The 24,042-nt window shown below is 39.1% G+C and overlaps 1 protein-coding gene across 3 annotated transcripts in view; it reads left to right on the top strand.

Annotated features, from left to right (window-relative positions):
• Positions 1–24,042, top strand: part of CNTLN (centlein) — a 171,497-nt gene that overhangs the window by 62,282 nt on the left and 85,173 nt on the right. For 2 of the 3 annotated variants that reach the window (XR_014542968.1, XM_083592878.1), the window contains exons 9-12: positions 6,971–7,144; positions 11,460–11,585; positions 13,021–13,142; positions 18,085–18,210. Coding sequence is in view for 2 of the 3 variants with exons in the window: in XM_083592878.1 (XP_083449004.1) it covers positions 6,971–7,144; positions 11,460–11,585; positions 13,021–13,142; positions 18,085–18,210 (548 nt within the window). In the remaining variant the exon portion in view is untranslated. The remainder of the gene's footprint in view (positions 1–6,970; positions 7,145–11,459; positions 11,586–13,020; positions 13,143–18,084; positions 18,211–24,042) is intronic. The other variant, XM_083592879.1, reaches the window with a different exon arrangement.

Here is a 24,042-nt window from a genome sequence, read left to right as displayed (position 1 = left end):
ATGGAATGAGTATTATTTATGTATTTATTTCCTTTGAGAAATGCAAATGATAATCCTGCTGATTCAAATAATAGTACTTAGGATAATGTTCTTGAGTAATCCATACACATTTTATCTTCTGCATAAGCACCCCTATAGTAACCCGTGTGTGTGTGAGAGAGAGAGAGAGAGAAAGAGTTATCATTTCTAACTTTCATTTCAGTAATTTCATTCACATTGCTAGCAAAATATTTGCAGGAACAGTATTCAGCTAAATGTGCTGTATACAAGGCTGATATTAAGCATTACTGACCTTTGCCTCTTATTTACGGTTGCAGCCATGTGATGTTTAGAACCATTTTATTTGAATTTAGTGGCTTCCCAACCCTGCAACGTGGTATGTTTGCATAGGTGGAATGCATAGACAGTTCTCTATTGGAAGGTGAGGAACATCCCATGTTCAAATAAATGTGGAAGGTCTCTGTGCAGTAACCATTTTTTGTTAATGGTAACAGGGCTGCTGGGAGCAGTGCATCAGCAACATTATTGTATGTAGAAAGGTGCACAATAGGAAACATGGTTTGAAAAGGTTGCAAGTGTTGGGTTTTACCATCTCTAGGAGCGGTTTAGCATGCAAGCCCCACCCCTGCCCTTTTGACTGTATTCTGTTATCCAGTAAGAAGTTTCAAGCCAGTAGCGAAGTGCCGTATCCGAAGTTTCTGTCTTCAGGACTTGTTGGTGAAGCTTAAATGTTTATATGTTTAATAAGCCAGCAAAGCGAATATCCATTTCCCACTCAAAGCAAAGGCAAGCAGTAAGAATGGGAAAGTGCAGGGCTTTATTATGGAAACAGCAACTCAACTTTAACTACTCTATAGTGGCAGTGTTCATGCCGCTATAATAAAACTTAAGAACGTTTTAGTAATTTTTTCCCCTACAATTATTCAAAATTACATTACCCTTACTGAAAACTGAATGGCTTTTAGTGGATTAATTAAACTGTAGCTGGTTTGCCATCTGGGTGCAGCTTGTTTAGCTGCTTTTCACAGAAAGATTTTTCACGGAATAAAGAGCATTTTTGTTGTTAGAAAGCAGCTGCTAGAGAATACTCTTTAAAATACAAATGATGTGTGCCCTAATAATTTATGTTGCTCTATATTAAAAATAATGTTGGGGAAAAAGAACTTTTTTAACATCTTATTTTTTTGTCAGTGTTGCTTTGTTGAAGTCATGGAGCCTCTTACAAATCAGCTTTTATAAATATATTCACTTTTTTCCCATTCGGGTTGCTCATGATATTGTGCTAAGAGTTCAGGGTTTAGGCTAGATGCAGAAGAGGAACTAAAAAGGAAGAGAGAATTAAGTAGATCTGATTTTATGGCTCAAGTGGTTTCATTAAATTAGAGTGCTGTGTGCTCCCGTTCATTAATGAACTTTTGCCATATGCTTTAACAGTTCTGGTCAATAGCTGATAAAGAGAAGCTTGTGTTAAAAAACAAATCTGGATAAAAATATCCCTGTGATGGGCTTTTATCAAAGGAGTTGCTTTGAATTCAGTAACTACTACTGAGGCAATATGGCTCACAATTTGCGACCCAAAGGTAGTCATACATTATTGGAATAGAGCCTACTGCGCTTCACATTACACAGATGTGAAGACCTGATTATAGCTGCTTCATAATTAACAGTGATCCGATTTGTTTTGTGGCATAAATGGTGCATGTGTAGAACATTAGCCATGGCACTCTCATTCAAATTCAACTCGAGGGCTCAGCGGCAGGCGGGTCACGAGCTTCAGGGAGTAGCAGCACAAGCTCCTCCATATGTTCTTGCGGCATCTTACTATGGCTATGAGTGCAAGATAAGTTCCCCAAAGAACCTAATCGTGTTCTGTAATTACAGTGCGGCTTTCTGCTGGCTAGAAATGAGGGAGAAGCTAAAACCCTCATCAGATAATTTGTAAATTACTTTACATGGCGGATGCCTAACTCAGTTGGTTTTCAACTGCTGAAATTATAAATAATTGTAACAGATGTGGCAATATGGCTGGCCTCCAATAAATGAGGCCCTTGATAATTTGGCCGACCCTTTGACAGGCCAATTTAATAAAATGTGAACAAAATCTTCTTGCTAATAATTTATCATCCCTTTTCCCAATAGAATAAATTTAATTACCCTAGCAGTTAACAAGGTCACACCCAGATGCCAAACTCAGCTACAGTTTTGATAATGCAATCAGGAATTGAGAGGTGATGACAGCGTTGTTGTTTTTTTCATTACCTGGCTTCACATAAACACAGGTGGCGTAGCTTTCTTGTCAGTTTTTAATAATTACAGGCTATTATGGAATGCATAGTTAGCAGATTGAAAACCACACTTTGGTGAATTTGTTTGAGTATGATTGAGATTCTAATGTATAGAGATGATAATATATAACAAGCGTCGCTCCTGGTTTACTCCGTTACTGTGCAAGATTTGATTTCTACCGGTGACAGAAGTGTAACCATTTTGCACACTTTGGGGTAGCTGGCTTATAAGGCTGTGTTTGTTAGCAACAGTAAGACGGAAGAGCCAAACAACACCTTTTCCTTCCTAATCAAACTAACTCTGCCTTCCCAAGCTAATATACAACCGTATCACACAATTGCATGCTGGTAACCCCAGAGGAAACCTTAAGGTCACCAGGTCCGACTCTGCATATGAGGCAAGATGCTCCATACACAAGTGTTACTATATTGGATTAGAAAACACAATCTAGGTGTCAGTGTGCTGAATGCAGAAAGAGCGTGCAAAATATACTTAAAATGGCGTGGAAAGGCGTTTAATTGGAGTCTCTGTAAAGTACTGACTGCATTCAACAAAATTGTTTGAAAGTCTTCTCTAGCACGGATAATATGGTCAGCAATATGTAGAACAGTTTAGCGTGAAATTAATGCTGCAGTTTTGATTTCACTGAGGCATTGGAAAGGACTTAGAATGATAGTCACAGACAAATGTCCAGATGGCACCCCACACATTAACATGGGGCTTTAAGCTACAACAGGAGAAAGGTGTCCAAGTATTGCCGAACTGTCTGGCATGTGGACTCTGGATTATGGCCATATGCAACAATCATACAGAATTCATTATGAAGTTAGAGCTCTGTGAGTCGTCCCCCGCCCCTGCTTTCTGTCTGCATTGAGCATTCTTCATCATGGACATGGAAGATTCCAAGATGTAGATGAAAATTGGCTAAGCTCATCACATCCTGATGTCTTTAGGCTCAATAAGGCTGAGCTCTGTTGTGTTATGGAATGTTCTCATGGTCTATAAAGTTGTGTTGCTGTGGCTTCCCTGATGAGTGCCCCATTTCTCTGAAAATTCTGTATTGCCTTCTAGGAATTGTAGTGTGATCCCCATCCTTGTTGCCTTGTTTACCAAGAGTGCACCTTGAAAATTCAGCCTCCCCTAAATTCAGAGTTCATTTAAAGGTGAACATACCTAGTTGTATCTTCTGGAACTACAAGTAGACTGAAGCTAGCCATCCTTTGACATTTGCATTTCCCCCTGAATTTCACAACACAATTATCCAACCTAGTAATAATGTGTACAGAAATGCATATACTGGGGTAAAGTATGCATAAAATATTTGGGGAAATTGCTCTGCAAAAATGTGTATATTGGGGAAAATGATACATACAGGTTTGTATATTAGCAGAATATCACATTCGAATCCTGATGTGGATGTGCGTATGTGTTTCAAAAATTTGCATGTGGAGACCTGAACTTAAGACTGGAAAATGACAAACCAAGAGAAAACAAAATTGACATGTTCTCTCCCCTCCTAATAACCACATTAAGGGCTTGCAAGACCCAAAAGAAGTTAAGAGTAAATAATTTCTACACATTCCAGCTTTTCAGATCACCTAATCACCAAATCTGATTTATCATTCTGAGATGGAGAAGAATTTTTGGGGGAGGAAGGGAGAATGGTACTCAACTTACATTATAGCTGGGCCTTATATTTTGAACAGCTTGTATGCTATGCCTAGTAATTACAAATTTTGATGCTATTCCTCACTATATAGTGTAGTAAATATTGTTACGATGTTTATAAAAATTGATTTTCCTTCGAACTTGCTAGCTGCACTTGTATAAAAACTAAGTTACTGCAGTGTTAACTAAGAAAAACAATTAGTGAGATGTTTCCTTTTATCTTAGCACAGTTAGATACAATGCATCTTCTCTATATGTTCAATGCAAACTTGCCATGTGAGCTGCACACATAACTATATGCATATTTCTTGTTAATGTCATTTCCTTATTAGGTTGATTCACATACAAGCTACCATTGGTTCACATGCCTCTGCTTTCCCTCATGCATTCAGATTCATAGATCCAATTAAGAGTCCTTATAGATTAGTGAAAGTATGCATCTTACCCATGCCAGGCAGGTGCCAACTTTGAAAGTCAAGAGTATATTCAACCAATTCTGGCAAATCACCCACATTAGTCCATCTAGTCTTACAAAATGCAGTGTGATCATATGGGCTTTCTTTTTGAGGCAGATTTTCATGTTATAAAATGAGCAAGTAGGAGAATTGTCCTATTTTGGGAATTATTATTTTTTATTTAGTATTCTACTTTGAGCTATTAGGACAAGTTGGCATTATTGCCCTGTGAGAAAAGAAACACACTTTTGACATATGGATGTGTATTCCTGTTGGCTACACATTGGAGTGGATCCAGATTGCCTTCCATGGATGGAAAGACTACTATCTTCAGATTACTTTTGATCCAGTGAAGGGATCACACTGAGGCGGGGCTCTCAACATGCTAGAGCCACACAGGAACTTCAGAGGAAGGAGGGAATTAGCAAGATGGTGGCTCAGGGAGAGGAGCCTGTTACCTGCTGCACCTCCACGGACCACATACTGGAAAAAACTGCACATGCAAGTACAAATTAGATGGAGGATTTTAACACAAACTTGTGTTGTGTTTCACAACTTGCCTGGTTGATACAGTATAGTAATTCGGTATAGTCAGGTGCATGGAGTTCATGGCAGGCGAATGAACCCATTTCTTGTTTCAACTCGAGTGCCAAAATGTCTTGGGCCAGTCTTTTGCAGGCTAGTAACTTCATTTTTCTTTTATATATTAGCATAGTGGTAGCATTTGTTGATTTACAAGAAAGTTCTAATGAAGTAAATATCCACTTTTGCTGCCTAGGAATTTGAGCAAGTAATCCAAACCTAAGTTAAATAAATCTTAAACCTTGCAATGTCTCATCCAGTAGCTGCTAACCAAGTGGTTTGGACATAGCATGCTAATAAAGAAAAAGTTGAAGGGCAAATTCTGCAGTACATGGAAACATTTGACATTTGTATAGTCCATACCTGTGTGCCGCAGCACAATTCTGTACGCACAAGAATGGTTTATGGATGCAGCCAATAATATCCAGATTAAAATCTGCCACAGATAGAGAGCAGATAAAAGTGAACCAGGTCAGAGAAACCAACGACAAAGAATGAGTTTAGAAAAACAACCCCAAGTTAAGCAGAACTAAATTGAGGCTCACATAATGATTTTTCATACGCTACAGTGGAAGTAAATGCATTGCCAAGCTTCCAACTAGTAGGAACAATTTATTCACCCATTTTCAATACATGGTAGTCAGACAGGGGCTCCATTCATGGAATCAGAGAACTGTAGAGTTGGAAGGGACCCTGAGGATCATCTATTCCTCCTGCAGTGCAGGGATATGCAGTTGTTTCTATACAGGGATTGAACCTGCAACCTTGGCATTATCAGCACCACACTCTCAGATGCTACTTCTTCTGCCTTGGTGCTGCCCAAATCCATATTCAGTAGATATTAAGTAGAGTAGAGTAGAGTAGAGTAGAGTAGAGTCTCTTTGTGCAACCTTTTTTTTTATTTGCCTGGTGAGGGAGTTGGTGGTTACTTCTGCAAGCCCAAGACTCACTTCTAACCCTTGAGGTGGGCTGGGGAGTTTGAGTCGCTTGATAGTTGCTAAGGGTTTGAAAATCAAAGCCATTTGTTGAGGCATCCACTATTGTCACCTTCTGGTTTGGGAAGATAGGCAGTTTTGTGTTTCACTTTTTGTCACGTTGTAACTGATTGTATTCTCTAGGGTTAGAATTGTAATAATGGGCTACATGGAGAAGGTTTAGAACTTTTTCTAGCAAACATGTTAGAATTGCGCTACACATTTCATGGCAAATAATCCCAGGGCTCCCATGGTATATCTACAAGTTTAGACATCAAAACAACATAGATTCCTGTGTTTTGATGATGGTTTGAAACTTCAGCTGATAAAAACTGCTATGCCCATCTTTTGGGCCATGGTGAGAGGTGCATTATAAGTGCATTACACCAGTGTTCTAATGCCATTTTGCTTTTCATGTTCTTTTGAAGCCTTTAAGAGCTCCTATCAACTGTGTCATCTATGTATTAAGCCAGGACAGAAAAGGCACTAAGAGATGTATTCCCAGTAGTTGCACTGTAACTTTGGACCTCCTTTTCCTTGGACACTTCCCCGTGCCTTCCAGAAGCAGTAAAGTGTTTCTTTTACGGACTTTTGATGCCAAAGATAGGATAGGTGAAAGTGTTAGTATAGATCAAGGTGGGATTTAAAAAAAATTATTCAGTGTTTTATAATTAGCATATTGTTATCTGTCCTGTTCGCTTGGGATGAACAGGGCTATGGAATTGAATTAAATAAATTAAATGCCTGTGGGAAACATCCAAATCATTATGAGCCCAGTTCATATCATAACAGGTACAATAAAAAAAAATGTTTTAGTGAACTTAGCCCTATGTCCAATTGCACTTGAATATTTTCTTTTATTCCACCCCAGCCCCGGCTATAAAAGGTGGTCTTTTGGTGTGCAACTTTTTGATTTAATATGTGAAGCATAGTATGTTGGTAGCAGTATTCATGTTTTGCTTTTATCCCCAAATATTCCAAAGCACTTGCCCTTCTGTTTTCTAGGAATTCCAGCAGTATTCTTTAAGTGAGCTAGAATATCTCATACTATCACAAAAATCTGAAATAAAGCTTTTGAAAGAAAAATTGAAAAGAGCAAATCATACACTAGCAGATCATAGCCTTTGCAGCAGAGATTTCTTGGATTGCATCAGTGTTAAGGCTGGGAAGAAATACAAGGTAGGAAAGCTTTATTGCCTTGTGTATTTGTGTCAAAATGAGGTTGGCAAAGCTTGACATTTTGCTCTGGGACTCGGATAATACCAGTTTTAATAACTGTCGATGCTACTTATAATTCTGGAAGCTTGATCGAAGAGTGTTTTTATTATCTGCCAAAGACTTGTTAAAATAACTGTTGGGAGTAGGAAGTTTTACCTTATTAAACACTGAATAAAGGATTGTTAATTTAATGAAATTATTTAAAGGTTCAATTCTTTGTAGGATTCTTAAGATGAATATTTATTACTTGATACTGTTTGTGAGGATGCCCATTCTTTTCAAACAGATGAACTTAAGAAATTGAGTTTGAGATTTAAAAGTTTGCAATTAATATAAATGCTGAGTTAGGAGTTCTGTACAACTGGTGTTGTTTTATCTTTAGAATTAATTATTGAATCTGAACTCAGTTATTTTCCATTTATTTTACCTATTAGAATTTGTATTTCTCTCTGCTCTTAGATGTTCAGGGCTTGTTACATCATGTCATTTAAAAACAAAAAACAAAATATATTACATGAAAAGAATCCCACCTATACCTGTATACCACTAATTTCCAGATACCAGCCAAAATATGTCTTTTCATTGGTTCTGATTATTCTTAATTGTGAAGCAGCTCCACAGAACACTAGTCTTCACTCTTCTTGTATGGATAGTATTGTTAATAAAGTAGTTTTGTGTAGTCATATTAATCACAATCATGAGGAAGGAAGATATTTTTCAGATACAGGGCTTCAATGATTATAGGAGTCTATAGGTCAGAACAGAGCAACTACAGTGGTACCTCGGGTTACATACACTTCAGGTTACAGACTCCACTAACCCAGAAATAGTACCTCAGGTTAAGAACTTTGCTTCAGGATGAGAACAGAAATCGTGCTCCGGTGGCGCGGCAGGAGCGGGAAGCCCCATTGGCTAAAGTGGTGCTTTAGGTTAAGTACAGTTTCAGGTTAAGTATGGACCTCCGGAACAAATTAAGTACTTAACCTGAGGTACCACTGTATCTTGAATTATACCTGGAAGCTTGCAAGAAGAGCCCTGGTAGATTAGACCAGGCCTATCTTGTCGAGCATCATGTTTTCCAGAGTAACCAACCACATGCCTATGGGAAGACCACAAGCGGGATACAAGCTCAAGAGCCCTTCTGTGGTGCTGGTGACACTGGACATAGCATACAGCCATCGGGACTACTAATTACTGATAGCCTTACCCACCATGAATTTTTTTATTCCCCTATTAATGCCATAGAAGTTGATGGCCAATACAACAACACCCTGTGGTATTTTGAAACTAGGAAATTTGTAAAGATACAAATATGTGGTCAAACAGGGACTCCTTCATCATTCTGGCCCCCGTGAAAGAAGTGGTGCCTTCCACTATCCCAAATTTTTCTAATTTGGAACCATTAGACATAGTTAAGGTGGTTCTATGTCTGAAATACTGTAGAAGGAGGTTCAGTTTTAAAACTGGGCGAAGTGAATCAGGCACCATTTCAACGGTATTTTTTATTTTTAAAGGTAGAACATACAGCTGCAATGGATGTCCTCTTGTCACCCCCTCCCACAAATGTTGTGGACACGGAGTAATTCTGAAACAATTTTGGAGGAAAATGTTCCCCTGCACTAAGACTCACCTTTTTTTGCAATGACTGCCCTATCCCCCCAGAATGCCCAGGATCTGGGGGAAGCTGCCATTTCCGCTTAGGATGCTCAGGGACAACACTGTATCTGAGGCATTCTGGGTAGGAAATAGGTAGCACCAGGGGGGGGGCAGGAGGAAAGTGCCCCCCAAAGAAGGAGTTCCCCCCCACTTGCCACCTTCTGTTACTAGACTCCTGCCATTAACATATACTGATACTTTTGGTTCAGAGATCTTAACATGTGAAACACAACTTCCTCACCCAGAAATATACATTGCCTTTTCTGTGCCCACCCCCCCACCCCGTGGAAATCTTTTTTTGACGCTGCCACTGGAGATAGCATCTGCCACAAGAGGCACCTGACAAGAGGACCTCTGCTATTGCTGCTGCTGCTGCTGCCTGAAAAAACCCGCAAATGGGGCAACAAATTTGGGGGCCATTCTTTGTCCCACACTGTAGTAATGTTTGAAGTGGCCCACTAGCTGTGGTATAACAGAATCTACTTAGTTATGCCACTCTAGTGACCCTTATAAACTATACAGTAGTTCTATTAGCAACCTTTTCCCCACTTCTGACCTGCTCCAGGAAAGCCTCTAGCATGGAACATTTGCACCTCATCGGGGCTTGCACCGACATTTTGTTGCGTCAACCTTTCTGTTGTATTGAAGACTTCATAAATGTTCTTCAGAATTCTCTCCATTCCTGTGCTCTTTGGCCTGTGCAACCAGTTCCTCTTCACTTACGGATGATCTACAGCAAAATGTGTTTTATAATCTGTTCGGCACCATCAATGTACATGGCGCTTTACGGATCTTATTATAATAGCCTTTACAATGCTACAAGCATAAAAGTGTTCTTAAAGATTTATATAGCGTAGCAATGCATTAGCGGCAAGAAACATACTCTGCCAGAATAGTCAGCCTGATGTCATCTGTTACCTTAAGTACAATTCTACGTAATTCCTACTGAAGTGTGGATTGACTCACTGGAGTCAGAGAAAGGGTGATGAGTTGGTGGTACAGTTCTGCAACATCCACCTTGAACACTTGGCAAGAGGGCATCAACCTTAGACTGCAATTATGTTCCTGGAAGTGACAAGGAAGATGTAAACATGTGTGGAAGATGGAGATGAGGCATTAGAGTTCAGCCGTGTTCACCAGGTGTCATGAGTGCCCCCTTCCGAGGGACCAGGGATGCTGAGAAAACGTGAACAGTGGTCATAGAAGATTAGGTTAGGGACAGCAAGACAAGTGCCTCTGCCATCCCAAGCCTTCAGTACAGGCAGATAGAGAAATCAATATAACTTATATTGTTTTGGTCTGTGGGCCAGTTCACACTCAACCGTTCTCATGCAAGCACCCCTGGAGTGTTGGAGACAATACTAGGGTTGTGGCCAGGCAGTACTCATGTCCACAAGCCACTTGCCTTCACAGTGGCTCAAAAAAATAATAAGGCTGCAATTGCACAAATCCTGGCCATCAGGGATTCCAGTTTGGCCCATGAGGCCATTTCCCCCAAACCACGTCCATCTGCTCTTCAGCTAATGTCAAGGGAATGTCAGCTGATGGGTGAGAAAACAGAGTTTAAGTCTGCATTGGCTGCACAATCCTGCTCCCAGCAGGAAACAGGATTATGCAGCCAAGTACCATACCTCCTCCTTCCTCAGATTATCCTTATAGTTGATGGGAAGCATATATTTAAATATGTTTTGCAAAGAGGTGTTCCACTACAGTCTGAGTCCTTATCCGTTTTGCGCAAAAACAAAGAACAGCAGAACCCCATTTCTTTTCTTTTGTGTCATTAAAAAACTGATGAATTTTGAAGGCGCTGCAATTGCTCCTTGTTTTACAAAATAAAAGAATTGGAGAAGCTAAAGGAGCATTATATATCTTAGGTTGCTAAACTATTAAGTGCACCATAATGGTATTAAGATACTGCCCAGCCTTTTAAGCAAAATTATCTAGGAATTCAGTGAAGTTGATCTGAATCTTTCATGCCTTTTACATAAAGGCATATGACATGGTGCGAGCAAGAAGGTTGCCCAGTTTAAGTGCTATTTTCACACATCCTTTCTCCAGATTGCCGTAGAAAGCTGCACATAATATAAACACACACTCTTGTCTCTAGTTAGGCATATTATAGTTAATGACCATATGGTCATTATGGTATAAGATCTACTGTCTGTTGTATTTATATTCCTCAAGCATATTGTTCCTTCAACTTCACAGTGTGTTAAACTATTTCAAAGGGGAAAAAATCCTTTCCCTCTTGTTTCTGGTTGTCCTATCAAGTGTAACCTTGGACCCTTATAGAGCAATTAGATCAGCCTCTATCCCCTCCTTTGTAATGAGGTTTCTTGCATTTCTGAGTCTATAACCCTTTAGTCTTCCCTAATGGGACATCATTATTCTGAAAGAAACAATGTAAATGTAAATGAATATTCTCATTAACGAGTCACAGAGAAACCTTTAGTGGTAGCGCTGTGGTAATTCTGCTTGTTATTTCTCTGGTATTCCATGCAGGATTTTTTTTCTTTATAATTCATTATTAGTATTCAAAATTACTTGTTCTTTAATTTTGCATGTCTTTCATAATCCGGTGTTCCAACCAGTTCAACCATGTCCTTGTTTTATTCTCGAGGAACCACCTGTGAAACGTTCAAGGTCTCTGTCCCCAAAGAGCTTTTTGAAAGAGTCGGAGGAATTAAGAAGGCTTAAAATAGCTGAAAGAAAGATTGAAAACTTAGAAAAGACACTGCAGCTAAAGGTGAAAATTATTATTATTATTATAAGAATTAGCTTTCAGTTGGCATAGACAGAGGCAAACAAAAATCACAATGTCATTTTATAAAACCGAGCATACATAGCAATGCATACTGGAAATTGAAATAAGCAAGATGTGTTTTCCATGGGCTTAAAGTTTTACCATTTTCACAGTCAGTCCTGTGCAACAAAAAAATTGAAATAAAATGTTCAAGCAGCTACTTAAATAGAATTTGAATTAAGGATTGTGGGGCTGGATCCCTGCAAATCTATCTGTCCACCCCAGAGAGTTATATCCCCATGTCTGAAATGGCCATAAGAAGAGCCTCCTGGATCAGGCCAATGGTCCATCTATTCCAGCATCCTGTTCTCACAGTGGCCAACCAGATGCTCGTGGGAGACCATCAAGCAGGCTTTTGGTTTCTAGCAACTGGTATTCAGAAGCTTTGCTGCCTCCAACTGTGGAGGACAGAGCCTAGTCACTGAGGCTAGTAGTCTTTGATAGACCTCTCTCTCCATGCATTTGTCTAATCTTTTAAAGCCATCCAAGTTGGTGGCCACAATTACTTCCTGTGTGGGTTCCATAATTAAACTATGCACTGTTTATCAGCACAGCTTCAGGTTTTGGTTACTCTCATAGACAAAAAACCATGGAGTCAAGTACTAAGAATCAATTCTTTTTTGCAACGCACAGTTGATCTGTATTGGCTGTGTTACTAATAGGAAGGAACATGACTTGTTAGTCCCAGGAATACTGTACTCTGCATAGGACAACTTGAGTTTTTCTGATGTCCCATAAAAGCTCTTTATCTCAAAGAGGCCACAGGCACTTCGAGGATACAGTGAGGTGGTAATGTGTTGCTTCTTGTCAACCACTTTCTGTAGTAATTAAACGATTGTGTTTGGTCACAACCATTTGGAATATTCGTAAGAACGTTTGTGAAATAAATCCATTTCTAAGGCTCTGTATTCCCAATTGTTTTCAAAAACAAAAGAAACAAAACTATGCACTTTGTAAATAAGTACTTTCTTTTATGTGTTCTAAATCTTCCTACGTCCAGCTTCACTGGATTTCCATGAGTTCTGGTATTTTGAGAGAGGGGAAAAAACTTATCCGTTTTCTCCATGTCATGCCAAGTTTATAATTGTATAAACTTCTGTCATCTCACCTCTTACTCGCCTTTTCTCTAAACTGAAAGTCCCAGACATTGCAACCTTTCTTTGTAGGAGAGTCTCTCCATCCCTTTGATCGTTTGGTTGCCCATTTCTCAACCTTTTTCCAACTCTAAATGCCATGGGTGTTTCTGTCACCGTATATGAACATTGTGTTGTCAGTTGATCGTAAATAATAATAAAAAACTTAGCTGTGGCAGACTGGCATTTTAAGAGCTTGCATTTTACTCAGTTGTATCTTATCACGTCACCTTGGTATTATGCAGATCCAAGAAAACGATGAGCTGAGGCAAACCCATGAAAAGCGCAAAAAGAGGCTGCAGATGTTACAGACCAACTACAGAGCAGTAAAAAAGCAATTAAAACAATGGGAGGAAAGCTATAGCAAGTAAGTTACACAGCTCATTAAAAACCATTATATGTATTAAATCTGAGTGTAACTTTTGCTGCTTAGGTGTTCTAGAAAAGAAGTAGATTAAAACAGGGAAAAGATAATTTCCTGATACTGTTGGTCTTTATTGGACAGGCTCATATGAGTAAATGTTACTGTATAAACAAGTGGCATAAACTGGAATGCCATTTAAGTTTAGATCCCATTATAAGTTTCACGAATGAACAGAGCCACCAATTACTTCTGTTGTGACTGGTCACTGTCCTTTCCTTGTACCTGTGTCTTGTAGGCATTTACTTCCATTGTTATTATATAGCTTTTTTTCTCTATCCGTGAAGAAAGGAGGAAGAAGGCTGTGCATGTGCTTGGGGAGAGGGCATGAGCAAAGACTCAGACGAGTAATGCCAAACCACCCCTTTGTTTTTGCTGCAATGAACTTAACACAGTATCACAACTTTCTCTAAGTTGTCAAATGGTTTGTTTCACCTCTCCTAAAATCCTTCTTAATTAATGAGTTTACAGTGGAGGATATTCAACCAACTTTACTCAGTGTAGAATATCACCCATTGTTTTAATTGTTTGTTTACATGTAGATTTCATTGTACACTCCAAATTAATTCTGCATAGTATGCAATAATCATTATAAACACCTGAAACATTTATTAATATATGCAGTTATACTCCACTTTTACTGTTAGATCACATGGTATAACTTCTATGAGCAATGGGCAAGAACAGCATAGATTTTAAAATATGGGCAACTTAAGCAGGTCCATAGCTTGGTGACCAGGAGTGCCCATTTCCAGCTATCGCCCCTTTGGACAGATATTATATAGCCAATGCTCTGGTAACTTCCAGATTAATTATTGCAGCATGCTGAACATAGGGCTACCATTGAAGACAACAGTTCCAAAACACAGCAGCCAGATAACTGGTTGGGGTTCCATCTCTAATTTGAATAACCCCCGTTTTAAAACAGCTGCACTGATTGCCGGTTCGTTTCTGGGCCCAATTCAAGGTGCTCATGTTAGTAGATATTTGCCATAAATGACTTGGGCCCCAAATATCTGAAAGTCAGCCTCCTTCCTTACAGACCCTCTTGAGTGTTATGGTCAGTAGAGGGGGTTCTCGTGGTAGCTCCACAATTAATTTGCACAGATTGCATTGTTAATTCAACACCAGAATGTGTTGCTAATTAATCATTTATGCTTATAAATGATTCCCTATATTTGAAAAATATAGGGAAGAAGGTGATCAATTCATAAACCCGGATTAAGCAATGGTAGTGAAAATAACAGTAAAACTACCGGTAATTGAGATTCTGCTACTTCTTTGAATTGGTTTTTAGGAATAACTCTGAATCAAGGCCATGTATTGATTTCTTCAGGGGACTTTGCTGGTTTTTCTATTCCCCATAGATAGCTGTTGTGTGCCTGGGTTTATTAAAAGAAATGAAATGACCACCTTTTCTGCTTCCATTATTTCCCTCCCCCTGCCCTAACCAAATGGGGGCTCTAGGTATGTTGAACTGGTACAAAAAACCACACACAACGATCTTTTATTTTCTGTTTTAAGATGTGGAGCACTCTGAGACACTTGGGTTCATTTACCAAATTAAATAAAAGCAGTTTTTGTTGAACTATTTAGCCCAGAATCACAACCACATAGGGATGGTGTTCAATGAACACAGCAAATCAGCATGGATGTTCCTCTCCCTGGAAAAGCCCCAGTCTTCAGTAGGAGGAGTTTTGATATGTTGGTTGAATATACTTCTTCCACTGGGATAATGAATAAATTTAATGTTATAAACTTGTCATCTGTGCACAGGGTTTGTAGTATCACTGAGCAAGGAACTTTCTGGACAATTAAAATACCCCTCAAATATTTATTTTAGGACCACAGTTATGCTAGCCCTGATCTGATATCAGGATACCCTTGGATCTACCGGTATAGGGTGGTATACAAATTAAATAAATAATAATAATACATATTATTATCATGCCTGGTTTCCCACATGCTGCAGGGAATAGTAATTATATTATCTTAAATCGGGAGGCATATGCTCTGAGCAGTACATTACTGGAAAGGCTTTGGATGGCTAAACTGTGAAAAGAAATTGTTTTTGAAATAACATGATATAGGGATATAGGAAGTGGTCGTATACCAAAGCCAACCATTGGCCCTTGTAGCTCAGTGCTGGCTTCAACGGACAGCTCTGACTTTCCCATTTCAGATAGATCCTTCCCAGACCCGTCCAGAGATCTGGACTGAACCTGGAACCTTTCGAATGCTAAACATGTGCCATGCCACTGAGCCACAGGTCTCCTCATTATTGTGGAGAGAGGGGGAGAGACTTTTAAGTGGTTGCATTTCTTGAATATTTAAAGGGTTTCTTGATTCCTCGTGTATAAGGGGAGGTATAGCTTTTTAAAGAGGGTTTTTCCAGTCTTTAAAAAAAATCAAAATCAAATATAAGCTTCTGGCAAGGGAAAGAGTTGTGTCATTTATCACAATCCTTTAGGTGTCCAAAGCAGATGCACAAACACATTCCACAAAGTAGTATTGACTGCTAGAAATAACATTTTCTGATAAGAAAATGCTGCGATTTGAAAATGTGAGGCCATTGCAGCCAACACACTTTCCTACGGAATGGTGACTGTACGCAATTATTCTGAAGTAAATTAGTAATCAGGAATGGCTCTGGTTGCACAGAAGGTGAATCCAAAGGATGCCAAGAATCGTTCCGTACACACTGGCCTTTGTTCAGGGGAGGTGTGAGGCACTTTCCACACTCATGTCAGTGTTTGGGGCAGCTCCGTGCTTCCCATCCCCTTTATGTACCTGAAGCTCAGCATTGTTTTGAATGGGAAATTCTTGCAAGGAGCTCCTTGTATGCAGCAGAGCACCCACAGAACATTGGATCAAGCTGAATATTTCTATTTAAAATATAAAAGATGTTTTGTTAACTTGCAAGGTCACTTTGAGAGAAGTGATTCTAAGACATAATCAGACCAGATGCAAAAGGGAAGATTACAAACCGTCACATCCATACCTTACCTGAGACACAAGAAATCCAGTCAGAGTTGCTGGAACAAAGGAATCTCATGTTCCTTGAATTTGCCATGTGGCTTTTACAGGGACATCAAAGGGCAGCATGTGAGTAAAGCATTGTACTACCCTAGAACTCATTCTCAGAAGTCATTCTGCTTGGCATTATCGCACACAGTAAACTGTCCTTCTGGTGTAAATGAAAATATAGGGCATTGCATGCACTTTTAAAACCTATGCATTGTTCATATATAATTTTAATGGAGAACATTTGGTCTATAAATTTATTATTTTTAGAAGGCTTTTTATTTTTCTAAAAATTAAATGATTTTAATTTACAATTTATAATGGTTAGAAATAGGTATAATAATAGGAATAATAATCTCATAAAACTAATAATAAATCAATAATACCTTAACAGATGGTATTCAAAATTCAAATATTAATGTATAAATATATGAATAATATAGATGACATAGATATTTTTCAGGAACATGTGCAAATACATCTGAATTGGCTTATAATTTGATTCAGTTGCTTGGTTCTCTTCCTATCACTGTTAATATGACCTCTATTTATGTCCTTTCTTCTATTACAGTTTTTGCACACTACTGCCTATGAAATGTTTCCCATACCACTTTGTTATTTCAATTTGGTTTTGCACTTATGACTCACCATAGTCAGCAAGGTTGTTTATGCAAGGCATAAATTAGAGGGGTTTTCTCCTCTTGTCTGTTGATTATTTGTCTTTTTCTGTCCACACTGTGTGGGATCATGCTCAAACCTCTCCAAACACAGCAGAATGGGAACGTAAATTGAACATGTAGTAAGGCCATAAGCAGCATTCTCTTGGGAGGAAAGTGGACAATGTCATATGTCAGTTCTTGCCACAAAGCCTTTCATGTAATGTTTCTGTTGTGGCATGCTTATGAATCACATCTCCAAATTCCTTCCAAAGACAGACAGTAGAATCCCGAGCTTAGTTGCAGTGTCTTGTACAACAGCAACATTCTGTTCAAATGCAATTGATTTACTCTCTCCAAACAGAAAACTGGCACTATGTGGATTTACATAATTTTATGTTAGTAACAACCCTGGGGCAGGGGTAGGTTTGTCTGAAAGGCGTGGACATATCAAAGGCCACCCAGTGTGTCTCTTGGCTAAGCAGAGCCCTGATCTGAGTTTACCACAATTCTGTGCTTTGACTATCAGTCAATTGGATTGTGGAGCACAATGAGTTAAGAAAAGAGGTTTCATGTATGCCTGTGATGTCATGGATCTTTGTGCAGGAAGTTGTAGACTGCATCGCTATGGTGGTTTTGGGAGTACAGGGGCCTGACAGTGGGCTTGTAAATGGCACCACTAATGTCGAAGCACCATTTGCGGGAACCAGCGTCTCCATATGAGGGCTGTGTATGAAAACACCATGGTTTGTGAAGTTCTGATTGTCTGAAAAGGAACTGCCAAGATCATGAAGAAGAGCTTCCTCCTTCTTGTCTTTGTGTGTTGATATATGCTTAGCTACTTCCTTCAGAAGTGTTTGTGCTACTTAAGGATCAGTTGACACTGGGTGCTGGGAGAATTGGTGGCTCCTCACCTTTCTCTGAGACCGTGTCTGACATCTCTACCTTTCACTTTCTCCCTGCTGACTGTGCAAACGAAGGCGAACGTTGCAGTTTGACACACACCATTTCTGAACTCTAGTGCCACATCAGCAGTTTATCCTTCTGAAATTAGTTAACGGGAATGTCAGTTTCTTGACGTGAAAATTTTGGGGCTATGTTTCAGTAACACCATTACATGTGAAGTGTTGGGACATTATACTTTTCACGGACATTTAAAATCGTTTATTTTATAGATTTTGTTGTTGTCATTGTTTGTTTAAATACAGGCCTGGAAGCGGTAAAAATGGAACAGAGCGTTCTCATCCCCGGCAGCTGTGTCAAGAAGATTCTGATGCTGTGTGGAACGAGCTGGCGTATTTCAAAAAGGAACACAAAAAGCTATTGATTGAAAAGTGAGTTTCTTTCTTTCTTTTTAAAATACATATACATTGAGAAACGTGCTGCTAGTTTGCTAAATCTTCTTCTCGTTGGGGTTTGAAGGCTACACGAAGGAATTCCTTTCAAATACCAAAATTAAATCATCTTCGTCTCCTAGAAAGAGAGAGGAAAGCACCATCCTCCTCCCACCCCTCCTTTTAAATCAGTGACAACAAGTTTGCTAGCACTAACAGAAACTGTATTACATGATCTAGGGATTGTGTTAATTAATGTGGCTCTCATCTGTTGGAGGTGTCGCTCTTCATTAGCCTGTATTTTACACACTGCCGTGCTTCATTTTTGGAATGAGGTGGTGAGGGGATAACCTAGCCAGCCATCCTTTTTGATCTCCTTGATACATACGCAATGCAGAATGCCTCAGCTCTCTTGGTTCCCTGCCCTGTCCTGCTAATCCCAGCTGAGCTCATTATGGTGTAGCCTTGCTGCTACTCTTGGAGCCAGAGCTGTCCAAGCTAATTACTGGTAGCAGCAGAGCTGCCTGTTAAGGGTCTGGAGTGGATCTGCTAACATGGTCCTTCGTAGTGACCTGCGAAAGGCATGAGGGAGTTGCTCTCTTTCTTGCCATGCACAGCCTTTCCTTTGGGCTTAGTACTGATCCCTTCACACAGCTCTTTTAGCTGTGGTAAGTGTAAAACTTGGAGAAGGAATTCTTACTTTAGAAAACATACAGTTTGCCTCTTTGATCTTATAATTCATAGACTATTACACTCACCCTGGTAAAGTAAGAGCATTTCCCTTTCATACTAGAAAAAAGGGAGTTGGTAGGGATTGCATAATTATTCTTTTAATTATGTTTTAAAATGTCTTTTGTCAAGTTGATTTTCTTGTTTAGCATTGAGTGTGCTTAAAACTCTGAACGTTCCCCCCGCCCCGTTCTTTTGAGACTTCAGCAAATTTGTCAGAAGTGTGCCTGCATTGATAGAACATCTAGAATATTATATTGGCAGTAAAATGCTGAAGGGCCTACCTTTAAAACGTCACTGTTGGAACTACAAAAATACTGCTGTATCCATAGCACAAGCTATTTTTGGTTCTGTCTGTGTTGGCCACTTAAAAATATATATATGACACTATGATCGCTTGGATAATGATTTTCTGACACATTTACTGGCATCATAGGTTTTTGTATCATCACATAAAGATAGTAGCATATGGGATTCTACCATAGAATTTCTGAAAGCTGGAGATCTTCTTTACATTTTTTTTACTGCGTCTTGCAATGTTTTAGAATTCTGATTCTACTGCATTGTTCCAAGCACTAGACCCTACACTGGCCAGTTGCATTTCAGCATTATTCTGACATCTTAGGAAAACGCTATAGGAAGAAACTTGGGTAGTGCTTTTTCCAGAAAGATAGTCATGTTAGTTGGTTGCAGCAAATATAACAGGGGTTTGTATCTAACAATCAAACAATTGCCTGCTCCGAACAACTTCCATGAGTGCAACCAAACTTCCCCATCCTCTCCTCCCCTCCCTTAAAGTTGAACACATTTATTATGGCATAAGCTTTCACCGACGTCAGTTGATTTCATCAGATTCAGGAAGTGTTATCCTGTCTTATGAGGTTTGCATGGTTGGGAGAAGGAGAAACATAAACACTGAGATCACAAAAGAAACGAAGTGAAATAAAATGCAAAAAAGTACAGATGGTTCTAATTGCATTATCAGCAGTGGCCATTTGCAAAAATAAAATAAAATAAAAAATATTGATGACTCTGTTTTGGGAGGCCAATTAACATAGTGTAGTGTTGTAAAAACCTGTTCCAGTTCAATCCACATTTGAGCTTCCTTGTAACCTTGGTCTTCAAGGAAAAAGCAATCTTAAATGGACTGGGGTTTGTTAAGGATAGAATACTGGAAGAAATAAATAATGCTTAAAAGACTTATACAAAGTTCTGATTATGAACTGTGCTGTGATAGATTTGCAAAAAAGGAGCTGCTCATTTTTCAAATGCTTTATCTCCAAAGTCATCGAATCTACCTCTGATTTGTAGCAAATGCTGTTCAGTGACAAGGAAGATCATAAATTGACTGGTCCTACTGGTCTTTTTCTTATGTTTCCTGTGAAGGCTTCAAGTGATAAAGCCATGTTCTTAGAACATCAGTATCACCAGCAGAAAAATTGGGTAAGATGTAAGACTACCGGTCTTCTCTGATGCACATATTACATCAGTGATGTTTTTAGTCAATGGCATCTGCTGATAGTTTGTATTTAAAAAGTTGCCTATCTCTGTTAGAGAGTCAGCTGAAGGGGGGGGGGGAGAACACAATAAAGATCATTTTCTAAAATAAAGATATTGAGCGGTGACAGGCAAATGTTTTCCCCTTTGCTCTAAAAAGAGCCACTTACTGGTCTACATTTGCAGTTAGTATAGATACCCAATTCATTAATTGTAGCACTGTGTCCAAGATGTCTCAGTACCAGGCATGGTTATCTAAGTATTCTATGACTAAATGGTCAACTAATGTTCCTTAAAGGCTCCCCCCCCCCGCCAAAGATTTTATATAGCTTGTCTTGCTAGTTCTTGTATGGAATGTAAAGAATTGATCAGGTACTTTGTTTGTGATACAACCGCCTATCGCATGCATCCTGTGATGATTCACATTCCAGGGAAAGAAACTACTCTGCAGGATACATTCAGCAGACCTTTAACACAACACATGGCAAAATAGTAATTAATTAAGATAGAGCATTTGTACCCCAGTCTTCAGCTAAATCACCTCCCAAGGGGGCTTATACACAAGCAATTAAAACAAGGCAGTCTCTGCCTGCATGCTTACATTCTAAAAGGCATCACACACATATACAGACACACACAGTCACGACAAGGAGGAAAGAGCAAAAAAGCACACTCAGGCACCAGTTCTTAAAGTTAAATAGTAGCTCTTAAAATGACCAAGTGGAATGGAAACAGTTTAGGAGGTGCTGAGCTGATGGAAGGAGCTCTCCTTATTTCATCTTATTGGTAGTGTTTGGCTGATGACCTGTTCAGATGCACGGACCTGATTATTTGTTTCATACTGTTGTGAGCTGTTCTGGGAGCAAAAGTTTAGCAATGGGATATAAATATGATGATCATGTGCAGGAGGACAGGAGATGATTTTTAAAAAGGCATTCTAATGGGGAAGTGTTCAGGAGTTCCACTGTGTGCCTCTGAAACATTTATTCTACCGGGGGTAAAAGGATGAAATTGTCGTATTTCTTCCTTTCTCCATCTTAGCAAAAGCAATTATTGTAGCAGCCTTTCTTTGATTACTTCAAACTAAGGCTTGTTGTAGGTGAACTGTATAGCACAGTTCACTATCTGCTTTAGCTGGCGTAGTGGTTGAAACAGATCCATCAGCACAGGGGTACAGTAAACATCAACCTCATCTCAAGAGACAAGGATCTTCCTGTGGCTCTGGATTTAAAGAATCCAATTCCACCTTTTGCCTCCAGAGAAAATCTACTGGATGCTATTTTGTAGATGCAAAGATGGTGGCAAAGATGTTTCCTTCGGTTGCTGACACTTATGCCACAGATACATATTTTTAAAAACACTACGTCAGTTAGTGTAGCCACTAGCTCTTCTGAAATAGAACTGTGAGCTGCAATAGAAGAAGAAGAAGAAGAAGAAGAAGAAGAAGAAGAAGAAGAAGAAGAGGAAGAAGAATTGTCAATAGCTACTAGGAATTCAGTTACATTCGCAGTGTGGCCATGCACACACGATCTTTTCTTCCCAGGTAGAAGGGATGGCAGTGTATTAATGTAATCTGCATCAAAAGCTTTGTCCTTGATCACTCATGAAAGAAAAGCCCTAAATTTGCTGATCCCACACTTATGACTGCTTCCACACTTCTTTGGGATTATGCTTCTACATGGAACTTGATGCTCTTATTGGGCTAATTGACTGTACCTTCCTTGGCATCCAAACCCCATGTCTTTTCTTCCCTAATTTGAAACATAAATGCAGGTGAACTAAAGTACGTTTTATGCTGAATATCTTTACAGCCCCCTTTTTTTAAAAAAAGCACATCTATTCTAAGTACTATACTTTAGATGTTCTCGAGAATTTTGTATGAATCCTCATGACTACAACAATTTTAAATGAACTGTACAGTGTACACCGTCTTCAGACCAGTTGCACCACTATCATCGGCATCTGTAGTCACCACCCCTCCTTTATTAACAAATTTAGCAAAGCAAGCAAAAAGAACAGAGAAAGAGGTAGGCAATGTGGGGAAACCCATTAGCTCACATTAAAAAATACAATAAGTATTGATACAGCCATCTTAATTTAAACATATAAATTGATATGTGTCAAATAAATGTCCAGATAGGTATCCACATGAAACTGACATTTATAAGAAATGTGTTCAAATGTGGCAAAGGCGGTGAGGTCCTCAGACCCTTGCATGGCGGGTATTTACCCTTCCATGCGCAACATATAACTCTCTTAGCAACTATAAAAGGGTTCATGAAATACCCTTTGGTTGTCCTTCCATTAATCCCCATACTGGAATAATGGAGTTTAAAAGTACATGAAAGATAAGGGATTTCACCACGACAACATTAATATGGACAACAACTTCAGACCAAAATGAATATGTCACTGGACATTCTCACATCATATGCCACAATGAGGCATTATTATTACTATTATTTAACAACATTTATGTATTGATTTTTTTTTACAAGAAACATTAAAATTATCAACAAGAAGTGTTAAAAGCAAGTAATTTTAATTATTTTTTTAAAAAAAATGTATCGGCAGACTACAGGTTTATAGCTGGCGAATAAAGTCAAAGCTGTCATTGGCAAATGATCTTTTTGGCCAATGCACAAATGTTATGAATGACTAGAGCTGCCTTTTCTGCCTCTGTCTCATTGCTGCCCAGCTCTGACACTGTGCATTGATGGTGCACCACGGTTGATGGTGTGTCTATGTTTGCAGCATGCGACCTGAGTGATTTTATGGCTTTCAGCAGCAGCAGGTGTGCCTGCCCCCTCTGTTGTACACATCTAGCATGAACACAGCTGCAGCAGAATTATAGTTTATGATGCCCTTAAAAGTGTTGATGGTGTGTTTTATTTATAATTTTTATTTATTTATTAGATTTATACCCGTCACCTTTCTATAAAGGACCCCAGAGCTACTGAACAGGGCAACTTATTTGTCTGATACATAGCCTGTTCTGAATCTGGTTTCTTCCAGTATCCTGTTCCTGTACTTACTTTTCTGGAAGTAAGGCTGCAATCTCAATCCTATTTACCTTGGAGTAAACCCCATTGAGTTCAATATGGCTCACTTTGAGTAGACATGTTTAGCATTGCTGTGTACATTGGTGGGACTTGCTTTGGACTAGATGTAGGATTGTGTTGCTAAAATCTCTCGACATCCTATTTTTAAAAAGCAGTTAGGCCTGGGGTCTGGGGCAGATAGGGAAAAAGGCTGCCGTGAGCACAGAAACTGTCACGGGCTAGGTCCCTGTGCCACAATTTATACACTACCTTTATTTATTATATATTTATTCCATAAAATGTATACACTGCTTGGTTGTAAAAGCAACCCAACAATTCAAAAGTGCTTCACAGAAAAAATGAAATGAACAGCTGCCTAAAACATATCAAAAAATTAGCAGCAGCGATAAACTAAAAACAGAATAAAACACACACCAACACTCTGCACATTTGAGTGTGAGGAAGGATGAGTTGGGACTTTTCATTGGAATGAGAAAAGGCCCGGGTGAACTAACTCTTGGTCTCTTGTCTCTAATTGGGTCATTTTTCTTGCAGCTATTCTTCC

This window comes from Podarcis filfolensis (assembly GCF_964270895.1).
Source record: "Podarcis filfolensis genome assembly, chromosome: 17".
In the NCBI taxonomy this organism is placed as follows: Eukaryota; Metazoa; Chordata; class Lepidosauria; order Squamata; family Lacertidae; genus Podarcis; species Podarcis filfolensis.
This window is presented reverse-complemented; position numbering and strand designations above follow the sequence as displayed.